The sequence below is a fragment of the Peromyscus leucopus genome, chromosome 14 (genome assembly GCF_004664715.2).
Source record: "Peromyscus leucopus breed LL Stock chromosome 14, UCI_PerLeu_2.1, whole genome shotgun sequence".
Lineage (NCBI taxonomy): Eukaryota > Metazoa > Chordata > Mammalia > Rodentia > Cricetidae > Peromyscus > Peromyscus leucopus.
The window spans coordinates 80,924,477-80,940,121 of NC_051075.1; the positions used below are offsets into that span (position 1 = coordinate 80,924,477).

A 15,645-nucleotide genomic window follows, 5' to 3' on the forward strand; every position below is an offset into this window, starting at 1 on the left:
AACTCCATCCTGAATTCACTTCAGGTATTTATAGAGATGTAGAAATGCATTAGGACATGGTACCCAGGTCTGCCGGCACTGTGTGGATGTGGACTCACCTAGTATAAACACTCTCATGCTTTGCTTGTCAGGTCTGCACAGTGTGATTCATACTGTTTCTCATTTCTCAGGGATTGGAAATCCAGAAAATATCAGGAAAATGTTCCTGAGTTTCCATCTCCAGTTCACCAAGGAAGTACAAGGCAAATCTCAGTCACCTGGAGGAGAAACTGGAACCCTTGCCCTGCACTTCCTTTAATCCTCTCAGGAACCTCCCCCAATGCAAAGCAGCCCTCAGGCTCAGGATGAAAGCCCAGGCCTAGCTGAGAAGCCCCATCTCCTTCTCACCAGAGCCTCCAGCAGAGCATGGCTGTCCTGGTGCTGCTCCTCTGCCTGGTGACCTTTCCAAGCTGTAAGTGTGTCAGGGTTTCAGGAGAGGGACCCAGGCATGTCATCTATGGGATGTATGACTGATGTTGATGTTGTTTGTCCCCAGGTGCCCTGTCCCAGGTGCAGCTGAAGGAGTCAGGACCTGGCCTGGTGCAGCCCTCACAGACCCTGTCTCTGACCTGCACTGTCTCTGGGTTCTCATTAACTGGCTATGGTGTACACTGGGTCCGCCAGCCTCCAGGAAAGGGCCTCGAGTGGATGGGAGCAATATGGACTGGTGGAAGTACAGATTATAATTCAGCTCTCAAATCCCGACTCACCATCAGCAGGGACACCTCCAAGAGTCAAGTTTTCTTAAAACTGAACACTCTGGAAACTGAGGACACAGCCACTTATTACTGTGCCAGAAACACAGTGAGAGAACTCCATTCTGAGCCTGCACAAAAACCTCCCTACAGAGACCTCTGGTACCAATAGGGGGCACCAAGGGCCAGCAGAGATTCCTGAGGACCAGCAGTAAGGCTCACTTCAGAAGTTAGGGGGTTCTGGACTATGCTGAATGAGCATCAGTTTTAGTGGCAGAACCTGTGGTTTCCTTTTCAAGTGAAGGATATCCTCTAGAGGCCCCTGTTAACTGCCATAGTCTGTTCAACTTTTTATGTGTGCACACATTAGAACAAATTTTTTCCCCACACACCCTCTAAGCTATGCAATTGCTTCTGATTACCAGACAGAATGGCACCTAATATTTTATATTCTGTGTGTGTGTGTGTGTGTGTGTGTGTATCAACTGATATATCAAAATGAGTCTGAAATTATGACACTGGTTGACTTTAAGTCCACTGACAATGCTTGAGAATTTTGAGTGATTTGTACTTTATCTTTTTTGTTTCTGAACATGTGATGAAGAAACTACAGCTTCCAAGAAATGTTATCATTTTCCAAAATTAGATTTAAAACTGAAATATCCCTTATTTTCTTCTTCTAAACCAAGAGAACTTAAAAGAGTATACTTGGTTATCAGTTGTGAAAAATACTATTTTCAAATATTTTTATCTTGGTAAAAATTAGTTTGCTGCCGGGCAGTGGTGGCGCACGCCTTTAATCCCCGCACTCGGGAAGCAGAGGCAGGCGGATCTCTGTGAGTTCGAGGCCAGCCTGGTCTACCAAGTGAGTTCCAGGAGAGGCGCAAAGCTACACAAGAGAAACCCTGTCTCGAAAAAAAAAATTAGTTTGCTATTGAATATAGAGCTTCTATGAACATAGTTGAGCAAATGTCCTTGTGGTGTGGTTGAGCATATTTTGAGGATATGACCAAGATACGTTGCTGGTTCTGGATGTAGGTAGATTTCCAGTTTCCTGAGACAATGCTCTACTGATTTCCAGAATGGTTGACAAGATTACACTCTCACCAGCAGTGGAGGAGAGTTCCCCTTTCTCCACATACTCCTCAACCTAAGCTATCATCAGTGTTTTTTATCTTAGCCATTCTGACAGGTGTAAGATGGTATCTCAGAGTGGTTTTGATTTTTTTTAAGAAATGCATATTTTGTACAGTGTTCTGCCTGCATGTATGCCTGCAGGCCAGAAGAGGGCACCAGATCTCATTCTAGGTGTTTGTGAGTCACCATGTGATTGCTGGGAAGTGAACTCAGGACCTGTGGAAGAGTACTCAGTGGTCTTAATGTCTGAGCCATCTCTCCAGCCTAGATACCCCTCAACTGAAGAACGGATAAAGAAAATGTGGTACATGTACACAATAGAGTATTATGCAGTGTTAAAAAAACAATGTCATCATGAAATTTGTAGGTAAATGGATGGAACTAGAAAAAATCATCTGGAATGAGGTAACCCAGAACCAGCAAGACAAACACGGTATGTACTCACTCATAAGTGAATATTAGAAGCAAAGCAAAGAATAAGCGGGCTACAACCCACAGTTCCAGAGAAGCTAGGTAAAGAGGGGGACTCTGAAAGGAACCACATGGATTACCCCAGGAAGGGCAAAGGGTTTAGATCTCTTGGGTAATATGGGAGTGGGAGTCGAGAGGAGGAAATGGGGGGTGTAGGAACATGAGGATTAGAGATGGTAGAGTTTGGGGAGGGACAGAGAGGGAGAATAAAGAAAGAGTCATCTTGACAGAGTGTGCCATTGTGGGGTTAGGGAGAAAGCTGCTGATAAGGAAATCCCCAGGAACCCACAAGGATGTCCCCAGCTAAGACTCATAGCAATGGTGGTGAGGGTGCTTAAGCTACCCTACACTCTTACCCAGATCAATGACTACCCTAATTGTCATCATAAAACCTGCATCCAGTGACTGATGGAAGCAGAGGCAGAGACACACAGCCAAGCTTTTGGTCTAGCTCTTGGAGTTCAGATGGAGAGAGGGAAGAGGGATTATAAGACCAAGGTGAGTCAAGATCATGATGGGAAAAACCACAGTGACAGCAGAACCAAGCTAGTGGGAGCCCAGGAACACTGAACCGACAGCTGGGGAGCCTGCATGGGACCACAGTAGACCCTCTGAATGAGAGGGACAGTTTTGTGGCTTGAAGTGTTTATGGGTCCCCTGGCAGTGTATGAACTGGATTTTTTGAGCCCAATGTACCATGCATTACTATGCCTTGATTAAGGGGTAGGGGCTTTGGCCTGCCCCAACTTGGTAAGCCAGCCTGTGTTGAATACCCAAAGGGAGGCCAAACCCACTAGGAGGAGTGAGTGGAGGGTGGGATGGGGAGAAGTGCAGTGGGAGAAGAAGAAGGGAAGGGTGGGGGAACAGTGGCAGCATGTAAAAAGAAAAAATCTTTAAATAAGTAAGTAAAACTTAAATAATAGTTTGGACTCAAAGTCCCAAGTAATGTTTCCTCTGTAGTCATATTTGTGTCCTCAACCTACAAAATTCTTATCCATCAGTGTGCACTTCTCAGCTGGTTTCAGATCCAGTTCTGATTCCCTCTCCCTTCCACACTTCCTATACACAACAAAGTTCTGTGATTTTCAGTTTGTGATTTCTTGGTGATTTTGTTGCCTACCAAGGCTCCCAGAGTTACTATTCTGGCACTCTCTGTTGATGCTGACTGGAAGAGCCTGGTTTCTCAAGTGTGAGCTAGAGAAATGTCATTCAGAGAAGCAGTGTTGCATGTGGTCTCCACGTCAATGGATCATCAACTTGAGGGAGCTTTAAAAAGAAAATGAGAATGTCCTCATCTGAGGTTGATGCTTCTCTGGAAACTCTTCCAGTGACACTAATAGTGAAAGATTAAGATTTGAGACCAAGTTGACTAGGTCATTAGAATTCTGAGATAATTGCTCAAAAACAGTGAACTAAATGGCTCCACACAATAATAAAATAAAAGGACCATAGTTATGTTACCTTGGGTCAAGCCAAGGAGCAGCTTAAATAGCTCACAGTGAAACATGATTAGCTGGGTACATATTTTAAACAAGGTTGTTGGATAACATTGAACCAACCTCAAGAGGCTCTAATTTCCAGTGATTTCAGTTTTGACCAAGAACATGCACTATATGCTACCAAGATTCTAACACCATCTACAAAAGGACCTTCTGTAGTCCACATTGACATAAGAAATGATTGATCAAATAATTGCAGACAAGGATTCACCTTGAAAGCATGACAGATATTCCAATAGCCTATGGAGATGTTCTGGGAATTTCTCCTCCTGAGCATGCCCTCTCATTATTTCTTGAGTCATAAAGGAAAGGGATACCCTGATGACTTGAGTACAAAAACCTGGCACACACTACCTCTCCCCCAAACAAAAGTTTTGATAGGTTTCTTATAGCGTGTGTTTTTGATAGAGTGTGATAAGAATGACATATGACATGGATTCCAATGATGTTTTTCTGGGATGATATTTTATTTGTGCTCTCCAATAAAGCTTATCTGAGAATCAGAGGAAAAGCCAGCCACTATATTAAACATAGAAGTCACGCAATGGTAGCACATGCCTTTAATCCTAGCATTCATGAGGCAGAGATACATCTGGATCTCTGTGAGTTCAAGGCCACACTGGGAACAGAGCCAGGCCTGGTGGCACATGCCTTTATTCCAAGACTATTTAACCACAAAGGTCTGGAGGTCTATAAAGACAGACAGGAAGTGATAGAGCTGGGCAGAAAGAGGAAAGTGATGTAGCTGGGCAGAGAGAGGAAGTAAAAAGAAAAGCAGAGAAGGCAGATATGTGTGGATATATGGAAAAAGCTCTTTCTTTGAGGATTTCCTAGCATTAAGAACGTGAGCTTCTTTCTGCTTCTCCGATCTCTGCCCCCCATACCTGTTTTTTTATTAATAAGACCATTTAGCAATTTGTGTACATCCTTTCCCTAATTTTGACAGATGAGCAAATATCACTCAGTAAGAAGTGCCAACTAAATAAATATAAATAACTATTTTACTAAACATGCTTAGGTTTTCCTGTGAAAGGATTTTACATAAATAAGTGATGGACCCCACCAGTTCTCAGTTTGTCAAGATAGTGGTCCCAGATAAAGTGCCTGATACTGATTCAGACACAGAAGAGGCAAAAATGTAATTTCACAGTGCCTTGTAGCTTCTGATCTGTTATGGTCTTTTCCCACTTAAAATCAGGTTATTAGCATTCTTATTAATCAGTTGTTTTAGTGATTTATAAACTTATTAATTATTTACACATCAGGCAAATTATAAATTTTTTGAGACTTCTACAGTATTCTAATTAACTAGGAGGACCTCAGAAATTTAGTAAATTGTAGATTCACATTATATTTATGAAATAGTGGTGTGACAAATAATTATATATTAATTTTTTTATAATTTATAAAGTTTAGACATAGTAATTAAATGTCTCCATAATCTAATGGTGTAAAATAAAAACATTGTTTTGAGTTGATATTTTTCAAGAAATCTGGGTAAGTCAAGACCACTGACAAGGTTTTGGTAATGGGTTCATTCCTTTCCTGCCTGCATTTATAATTGTAGATGAGTTTCCAAACAGTCTTATTAAATAAGAAACTCAGAGCCAAATATAGGGGTGAAAGCCTTAGAGATCAAGGAAATAGTGAGAGCCACCAGCTGACCTTAACTTACCATGTTGCCATAGCTTCCCAAGAGAGATACTTCCTGTCCAACCAGGCAGCAAATCGCCTAATTCCATCCCAAATCCTATGCTGCAGTTTCCAGAGACATTTGAGTCATAGAAGATAATGTTCCAAGAGACAAAAAGGACTAGACTCTGGTTATAGGGAGACTCATATCACACTGAGGGATTCTCTCAACATGTATAGGGTGTGGAAATCCTTGAAGTGTCCAAATGTTTACTCAAATTTCGGTTTCCATTTTTATGTCTTTTTTTATTATAATGGTTCTTCCTCTCTACCTCTCCTCCTCTCTTTCTTTCCTCATTTTTGTCTCTGTTTCTCCCCTCCCTCTCTTTCTCTCTCTCTGTCATATGTTTATATTCGTGTGTATGTGTGTATTCTGTTCATGTTAAAATGAGTTTTTTTTTTATGAACCTACACCATATTTTTGAAACAAAATTTTATCACTGGGTCTGGATATCACTAGCTGGATTGACTGGTTGCCCAGTCTTCCACATTGATGACACTTGTCTCCACATCCTAGAGGTGGCACTACTGGTTGGCTGCCACACCCACCTTTTTGTAGTTATGGAGAACTGGAGGCATAGATCCCACTCAAGGATTCTTGTCTGGTAAGAACATGAACTGCAGGGCTATCCCCACCATCTTATTATGGGTAAGATTTTATAATATATGATATACTCTGATCTGAACAAATGCAAAGCATAAATAGGGAAGAAGTGATTCTATATGGGTATCGGGATCAAGTCCTGATAAATCCAAATGGACTGAAAACTGTGGAGCCCTAGACCCAGGCCAGAGTCTTAATATTTATGGTGATTAGAAGACTGTTTGGAATTCCAGTTAGAGCCAACAAGGAAATAATGCAGAATCAGAAAGCCAAGAACATTGATGACCTTCGTTTCTACCTTCATCCTCACAAAATATATGCACATCAAACACAGGGGTGGAACTTGTAATAAAATGTGTGTGAGGCTCCTTCATTGAGACTATAAGGATAATGCAGTCTGTGATACCCCACTAGAATTCAGTAGCTGTAGGCAGCTCCTAATGCACTCAACAGGTAACAGGTCTTTAGTATTTTTCTTTTTTAAAATTTATTTATTAAATTTAATTTTACATATCAGCCACAGATTCCCTTGTTCTTCCCCCTCCCACCCCTACCCCAGACTTCCCCCCAGCCCACCCCCTATTCCCATCTCCTCCAGGGCAAAGACTCGCCCAAGGATTGAGTTCAACCTGGTAGATTCAGTACAGGCAGGTTCAGTCCCCTCCTCCCAGGCTGAGCCAAGTGTCCCTGTATAAGCCCCAGGTTCCAAACTGACAGTTCATGCACTGAGGACAGGACCCAGTCCCTCTTCTGGATGCCTCCCAAGCAGAACAAGCTAATCAACTGTCTTATTTATCCAGAGGGCCTGATCCAGTTGGGGGCTCCTCAGCTAATGGATCATAGTTCATGTGTTTTCATTCGTTTGTATATTTGTCCCTGTGCTTTTTCCAACCATGGTCTCAACAATTCTCGCTCATACAAACCCTTCTCTTTCTCACCAATTGGATTCCTGGAGCTCCACCTGGGGCCTGACCATGGATCTCTGCATCTGGTTCCCTCAGTCATTGGATGGGGTTTCTAGCATGACAACTAGGATGTTTGGCCAGGTGGCCTTCGAATACTTCAGAGATCCATTCAGAGGGCCTGATCCAGTTGGGGGCCCCTCAGCCTTTGGTTCATAGTTCATGTGTTTCCATTCATTTGGCCATTTGTCCCTGTGCTTTATCCAACCTTGGTTTCAACAATTCTCGCTCATATAAACCCTCCTCTTTCTCGCTAATTAGACTCCCAGAGCTCCACCTGGGGCCTAGCCATGGATCTCTGCATCCAGATTCCTTAGTCTTGGATGGGGTTTCTGGCATGACTACTAGGGTGTTTGGCCATCCCATCACCAGAGTAGGTCAGTCCCGGCTGTCTCTGGAACATTGCCAGCCATCTATTGTGGGGGTTATATTTGTGGATTTCTGTGGGCCTCCCTATCACTTTGTTTCTTCCTTTTCTCATGTGGTTTTCATTTACCATGGTCTCCTATTCCTTGTTCTCCCACACTGTTCTTGATCCAGCTGGGATCTCCCACTCCCACAGGCTTTCTTTCCCTTGACCCTCGCCCTTCATTACTCCCACTCATGTCCAGGTTGTTCATGTAGATATCACCCATTTCTCCGACATTAGGTGATCCTCATGTCTTTCTTGGGGTCCTGTTTTCCAGTTAGCCTCCCTGGTGATGTGAGTAGCAGTCCCGTCATCCTTGTTCTACATCTAGTATCCTCCTATGAGTGAGTACATACCATATTTGTCTTTCTGAGACTGAGCTACCTCACTCGGGATGATTTTTTTCTAGATCCATCCATTTGCCTGCAAACCTCATGATGTCATTGTTTTTCTCTGCTGAGTAGTATTCCATTGTGTATATGTGCCACAATTTATTTATCCATTCTTCAGTTGAAGGGCATCAACGTTGTTTCCAGGTTTTGGCTATTACAAACAATGCTGATACGAACATAGCTGAGCAAGTGCTCTTGTGGTATGATTGAGAATTTCTTGGGTATATGCCCGAGTGGTATAACTAGATCTTGATGGAGATTGATTCCCAGTTTTCTAAGAGAGCGCCATAATGATTTCCAAAGTGGTTGTACAAGCTTGCACTCCCACCAGTAGTGGAGGAGAGTTCCCCTAGTTCCACATCCTCTCCAGCAAAAGGTGTCTTCAGTGTTTTTGATCTTAGCCATTCTGACAGGCGTAAGGTGGTATCTCAGAGTTGTTTTGATTTGCATTTCCCTGATGATTAGGGATGTTGAGCAATTCCTTAAATGTCTTTCAGCCATTTGAGTTTCCTCTGTTGAGAATTTGCTGTTTAGTTCTACAGCCCATTTCTTAATTGGACTGTTGGGCATTTTGATGTCTATTTTTTTGAGTTCTTTATACATTCTGGATATCAGTCCTCTGTCAGATGTAGGGATGGCAAAGACCTTTTCACATTCTGTAGGCTGTTGCTTTGCCTTGTTGACCATATCCTTTGCTCTACAAAAGCTTTTCAGTGTCAAGAATTCCCATTGATTGATTGTTTCTCTCAGTGTCTGTGCTACTGGTGTTATATTTAGGAAGTTATCTTCTATGCCAGTGCATTCAAGACTACTTCCTATTTTCTCTTCTAGCAGGTTCAGAGTAACTGGATTTATTTTGAGGTCTTTGATCCACTTAGACTTAAGTTTTGTGTACGGTGACAGATATGGGTCTATTTGCAGCCTTCTACACGTTGATGTCCAGTTATGCCAGCACCATTTGTTGAAGATGCTTTCTTTTTTCCATTGTACACTTTTGGCTTCTTCTTGTTCTAGAGCTTTTAGGTGTGCTGTTAAGACACTAGTGTGACATTTCTCCAACTTCTTTATGGGCATTTAGTGCTATGAATTTCCCCCTTAGCACTGCTTTCATAGTGTCCCATAAGTTTGGGTATGTGGTGTCTTCATTTTCGTTGATCTCTAGGAAGTCTTTAATTTCTTTCTTTATTTCTTCCTTAACCTATTGGCGATTCAGTTGAGCATTATTCAGTTTCCATGAGATTGTAGGTCTTCTGTAGTTTTGTTGTTGTTGAAATCTAACTTTAAACCATGGTGGTCTGATAGAGACAGGAGGTTATTCCAATTGTTGTGTATCTGTTGAGATTTGCTTTGTGGCCTAGTATGTAGTCAATTTTAGAGCAAGTTCCATGGTGTGCTGAGAAAAATGTATATTCTTTCTTGTTAGGATGGAATGTTCTGTAGATATCTATTAGGTCCATTTGGGTTATGACATCATTTAAGTCCTTTATTTCTCTGTCAAGTTTCGATTTGGGAGATCTGTCCAGTGGTGAAAGTGGGGTGTTGAGATTTCCCACTATGAATGTGTGGGGTTTTGTATGTGGTTTAAGCTTTAGTAATGTTTCTTTTACATATGTGGGTGCCCTTGTGTTTGGGGCATAAATGTTCAGAATTGAAACTTCATCTTGGTGGATCATTCCTATGATGAGGATGTAATGCCCTTCTTGATCTCTTTTGATTGATTTTAGTTTGAAGTCTATTTTGCTGGATATCAGGATGGCTACCCCCGCTTGTTTCTTAAGACCGTTTGATTGGAAAGTCTTTTCAAAGCCTTTTATTCTTAGGTAGTGTCTGTCTTTGAATTTGAGATGTGTTTCTTGTATGCAGCAGAAAGATGAGTCCTGCTTTCATATCCATTCTGTAAACCTATGTCTTTTTATAGGTGAAATAAATCCATTGATATTAAGGGATATTAATGACCAGTGATTGTTCATCCCTGTTATTTTTTGGTGGTAGTGTGTGTGTGTGTACTTCTCTTCTTTGTGGTTTACTGCTGTGGCTTTATCTATTGCCTGTGTTTTTGAGGGTGTATCTGACTTCCTTAGGTTGGAATTTTCCTTCTAGTGCTTTCTGTAGGGCTCGGTTTGTGGATAAGTATTGTTTAAATCTGGTTTTGTCTTGGAATGTCTTGTTCATTCCGTCTATGATGATTGAAAGTTTTGCTGTGTATATTAGTCTGGGCTGATATCCATGGTCTCTTAGTGTCTGCATTACATCTGTCCAGGTCCTTCTGACTTTCAAAGTCTCCATTGAGAAATCGGGTGTTATTCTGATGGGTTTACCTTTATAGGTCACTTGGCCTTTTTCCTTTGATGCTCTTAATATTCTTTCTTTATTCTGTATATTTAGTTGTTTAATTATTATGTGGCGAGGGGCTTTTTTGGGGGGCCTAGTCTGTTTGGTGTTCTATAGGCTTCTTGTATGTTCATAGGTATTTCCTTCTTTAAGTTGGGAAAGTTTTCTTCTATGACTTTGTTGAATATATTTTCTGTGCCTTTGAGTTTGTATTCTTCTCCTTCTTCTATCCCTATTATTCGTAGGTTTGGTCTTTTCATGGTGTCTCAAATTTCTTGGACATTTTGACTCATGACTCTGTTTGCTTTAGTGTTTTCTCTGACTGATGAATCTATTTCTTCTACTGTATCTTCAATGCCAGAGATCCTCTCTTCCACTCTTTCATTGCGTTGCTTATACTTAAATCTGAAGTTCCCGATCATTTACTCATATTTTCTATTTCCAGCATTTCCTCTGTTTGTGTCTTCTTCATTTTTTCTATTTCCCCTTTTGGGTCTTGGACTGTTTCCTTCATCTGTTTCATTGCTTTTTCATGATTTTCTTTTAGGGATTTATTGTTTTCTTCTTCTTTATTTGTCTTTTCCTCTAGTTTTTCATAGCATTCTTCCCATTTTTTGATTGACGTTTCCTCAATTTCATTTGTGATTCCTTCTATATAAGCCTTTACCCTCTTCATGATGTTATTCATAAGGCTGGTTTCTTCTTCTTCTTCTTCTTCTTCTTCTTCTTCTTCTTCTTCTTCTTCTTCTTCTTCTTCTTCCATTTTGTGATGTTCAGGTCCAGCTGTTGGAGGAGGGCTAGGTTCTGGTGATGGTGTATTGCTCTTCATTTTGTTGTATGTACTTCTGCGTTGACATCTGCCCATCTCCTTGTGGATTCCTTCTTGGTCTTATAAGCACACATGGACCAGACAGAGCTGACAGATTCAGGAAGCCTCTCTCTCTTGTCTAGATGGGAGCTTTGCGGCAAAATGGGAGCTCTTGTCCAGATGGGAAGTCTGGGGCAGGATGGGAGCTAGGGGCTAGTCTCTAAGTCTAGGGAAGTGTCTGGGGTCTCAGGTGGATGGGCATTGGGGTAGGGCATGAAGATTTCAGGGTTTGCTGGGGGTCTTGGAGAAGGGGAGCCTTCCCAGTTGGGCTGGAGGGGATCCTGCCCGATGGCCAGAACCTGGGGCCAAGTTGGGCAGGTCTTCCCCAGAATGGCTGGTGCCCAGGGATGGGATCTAGGCTCTTGGCTGAATTTTTCAAATGCAAATGAACTAGATATTGTTGATGTATTTTTCTTGTATATATTGTATATAGTTATTGTACTTATTATATTAGACAAAAAAGGGGAAGTGTGGTGATCCATAGTGCCCCCCAATATAATGTGTCTTCCAGTAAAATTTACCTGTGTATCAGAGTAAAAAGCCAGCCACTATATTAACATAGAAGTGAGGCAATGGTAGTACATGCCTTTAATCCTATCATTTGTGAGACAGGGATATGTCTGGATCTCTGTGAGTTCAAGGCCACATTGAAAACAGAGCCAGGCATATTGATACACAACTTTAATTTCAGCACTAACCGTAGAGGTCTGGAGGTCTGTACAGACAGACAGGAGGAGACAGAGCTAGGCAGGAAGGGGAATTGATGTAGCTGGGCTGAGAGGGCAAATGAGAGAACAGAACAGAAAGGCATTTAGGTGTGGGTAGACAGGAAGTAGCTCACTTTGGAAGCTCTGGAGCTGGTGAGGTGAGATGAGCTGTGGCTTTTCCCATTCCTCTGATCTCTCTGGCTCTGAGATTTTTTTATTTATAAGACTATTTAGCAGTTCATCTACACCAGTTTCAGTTGGTCAGTATAGTGGGCCAGATAATGTGCCTGATCCTGATTCAGACACAGAATATGTAAAAAGGAAATTCAACTGTGCCTGGTACCTTCAAATCTATTATAGTCTTTATCCACTTAAAATCAGATTATTAGCATTCTTATTAATCAGTTGTTTAAGTGATTTATAAAATTATTCATTATTTACACATTAAACAAATTATAAATTTTTGAGACTTCCACAGTATTCTAATTAAATAGAAAGACCCCAGAAATTTAGTAAATCACAGATTCACATAATAGTTGTGAAACTAATGGTTAGACAAAAGATTATGTATTACATTTTTTTTTTTTTTTGGTTTCCCGAGACAGGGTTTCTTTGTGTAGCTTTTTGCCTTTCCTGGAACTCACTTGGTAGTCCAGGCTGCCCTCAAACTCACAGAGATCTGCCTGGCTCTGCCTCCCGAGTGCTGGGATTAAAGGCATGCGCCACCACTGCCCAGCAATATATATATATATATATATATATATATATATATATATATAATATATATATATATTTACAATTTTGAAACTTTAAACATAGTAATTAAATGACTCCATAATCTAATGGTGTAAAGTAAAGACATGGATTTCAGTTGATATTTTTCAAGAAATCTCAGTGGAGCACTATGTGAGTTAGGACAACCAACAAGGTTTTGGTAATGAGTTCATTCCTTTCCTGCCTGTATTTATAATAACATGAACAACTTATTTTACTTAAATGAAGTTGAAATTGTCTGTATTCATCCTCTCTTACATGATATTTTCAAATGCATGTCCAGTGTTGAATGACCATAACTTTATTGTTTGAGGGCATACTTAGTAAGATCTCTTCTCTCCCTTTTTGAAAAGCAAAATTTGTTCTTATGAACTGTGGTCAACATCTATTCAACTTATTATTTGGGATAATCCCTCCCATGGAACCCATCATGCTTCTCTCTATAATGTTCAAACCAGGGTCACTCTGCCCTCAATACAACTTTACCTGAGACCATAATTTTAGGTTCCACTTGATAAAAGAGAGGTTCTCTTGTTCCCTTATTTTCTGGCTGTCATTCATGAGATATCCTCCATCTTTATCCAGCTTCCTATGATATTTAGCACTTTGTGAACAGAGCTGCAGCAAACATGAGAGGTGAGGTTATGACTGATAATCCAGGTGCTGGAGAAGCAGCTCAGTGGTTAGAAGGATTATTGTTCCCGACACTCACATTGGTCTCCTCATATCCACCTGTAAATACAAAGGACTGAGAACCCTCTTTGGCCTTCATTAGCACTGCAATACACAGAAGCATATACGCATAATTAAAAATGAAACATTTGAAATATTCACTTCCAGTGGTGGGAGTTACCTCAGTGTGAGAGTTCGTGTATAGTATAAATGAGGCTTTGATTCAAATGTTAATATTTCAGAAATACATTCCTCATTTTGATTAATAAATATTCTGTTTGAATCATCTGTATTCCTATTAAAGTTTAGGACACTGTTTGTCTCATCCAAGAGATCAGTTTCATTTTTCTTCTTAAGGACAATTCATTTCTATTACATGTCAGAGATCTGAGTCATCATGATAACACATAGCTCAGGGGATATCGAGTTGAAAAGTGATGGCCACATCAGCAGCCATCATTCTAACCTCCATCCTCTGATAGGAATCCTTCATCTTGGCCAGCGCATGTGGGCAGAAGAGGCTGCATAAAGCTAACACTCTAATCACCAGACAAAAAGAAATTAAATCTTAAAAGACAAGTTACTGTCTAACCATAGTATAAATGTCATTTACTGAAGGAAATAATGAAAACAAGTGTTGTGAACAGGAATAGGAAGGTGTTCCTGTGCTGTGTAAATGGTTTCGAGGTTCCTCAAAGAATTACATTTTTGAGACCATGTGACCAAGCAATTTCGCTTCTGTGTGAGTAGTTACAGGAAGTGACATTTTCAATTAAAATAGTTTATCGAATTTCCATGATGATGTCAATATCCACTCCTGCACTGTCTCTCACTGATGGGTTCTCTGTAAGTGAAGTCTGAGGTGTGAGGTCTTACAAAGACACCCTCAGTAAATTGTGCTTATGGTTCTCATATCACATATTTCCACTATGTGTCAGTCATGGCAACTGTCCATGAGTAAAGTGGTTCAGAAGTTACATTGGATACCTTTTAAAAATATATTGTTTGAGGTAATGTGGGCATATAATAATCTATGCATACTAATATGTACATTTTGAAGAGTTTTCAGGTAAGTTATCAGGTAATGTTATCTAAAAATTTTACATTATTATATTATATGAAAATATTATGCTGTTAGACAGAAAAATAGTCATTGTTTCCCGGAAGCCCCTTTCATTATTACCTCATATGATTATGTTAGCCAACTTTGAGAATATTTACTTACAATGAGTGTGCTCTTGATGTGTTCACTCACTAATCATTGGACATTGGTCGTTGTGCCACTTGTACAGACATTGACCGGATTTTCCTAATGTAAGCAAATTTTCCTGGCCACTCTATTTTCCGTACTAGTGAATTGATTTTTTTCAGGCTTTCACTTTCAGCCTACCTATGTGTGTCATCAAAAGTGAGGAATCTCTATTAAGGAGCACCTTTGTATCCCACCTTGTTGAAAATCAGCATGTGCCATGTATATATTAATTAAGTGTATTTTTAACACATACATGAAACATGAAAATCATGAATGTTGCCACCTCCCCTGTCAGAGAACTTCCAACTGTCCCATAGGCCTGGAAGGCCCAGGTGACACCTTGCTACCTCTTTGGGATCCCTTACCAACAGGAAATCCACAAATCCCCACCTATCGTCAACTTCCTTGGACACTCTGACATGAAGGTCTAGGATTTCTCATAATGCACAAAAATACATGTCTCTGAAGGATTATATAGGATGTGGACACTGAAATACTGTTTGCAGGCTTGGTCAGTACCAATTATATTTGAGAACTCACCTGGGACACCTCCAAGAACCAAGTTTTCTTAAATTGAATAGTCTGCAAACTAAAGACCCAGCCATGTATTACTGTCCCAGAGGACACAGTGAGGGAACTCCAGTGTGAACCTTCCCCAAAACCTCACTGCAGAGACACTCAGAACCAGCAGGGGGCACTAAGGAAACAACAGGTAGCCCAGGAAAAGTAGGGGGCACTTTAGAGCCTGGAAGTTCTAAACCATGCTACTTGCCTTTAAATGTTAGAACCTGTATTTCCCCTCTCCAGACCAAAAGGAGTCCACTCGAGGTTGTACCCTATTAAACTTCCTGTTTGTTCACACACCAGAACCAACAGATTTTCCCCGCAAATCATCAAGGTTATACATTGCTTCTTGTCAGAAAAATTGACATTCCATAATATTTTCCCATATATATATATTAATACATAATATATATATAAATATATGCATGCAAACAAGTTGACAAGGTGGAATTTGAGATTCCTGTTGGAAAAGGGGTACCAAAGGAGGTAGCAGAGTGTTACCTGGTCTCCCAGGCCTATGGTACAAATGGAAGTTCTCAGTCATGATAGGTGGAGGGTGGCAACACTTCACTGATTC

The 15,645-nt window shown here is 40.7% G+C and overlaps 1 gene segment (V, D, J or C); it reads left to right on the forward strand.

Moving 5' to 3' along the window:
- Positions 1 to 341: 341 nt before the first annotated feature.
- Positions 342 to 906, forward strand: LOC114688950. The segment is given in 2 exon segments: positions 342 to 451; positions 536 to 906. Coding segments are annotated over 2 exon segments (417 nt in total).
- Positions 907 to 15,645: the final 14,739 nt, after the last annotated feature.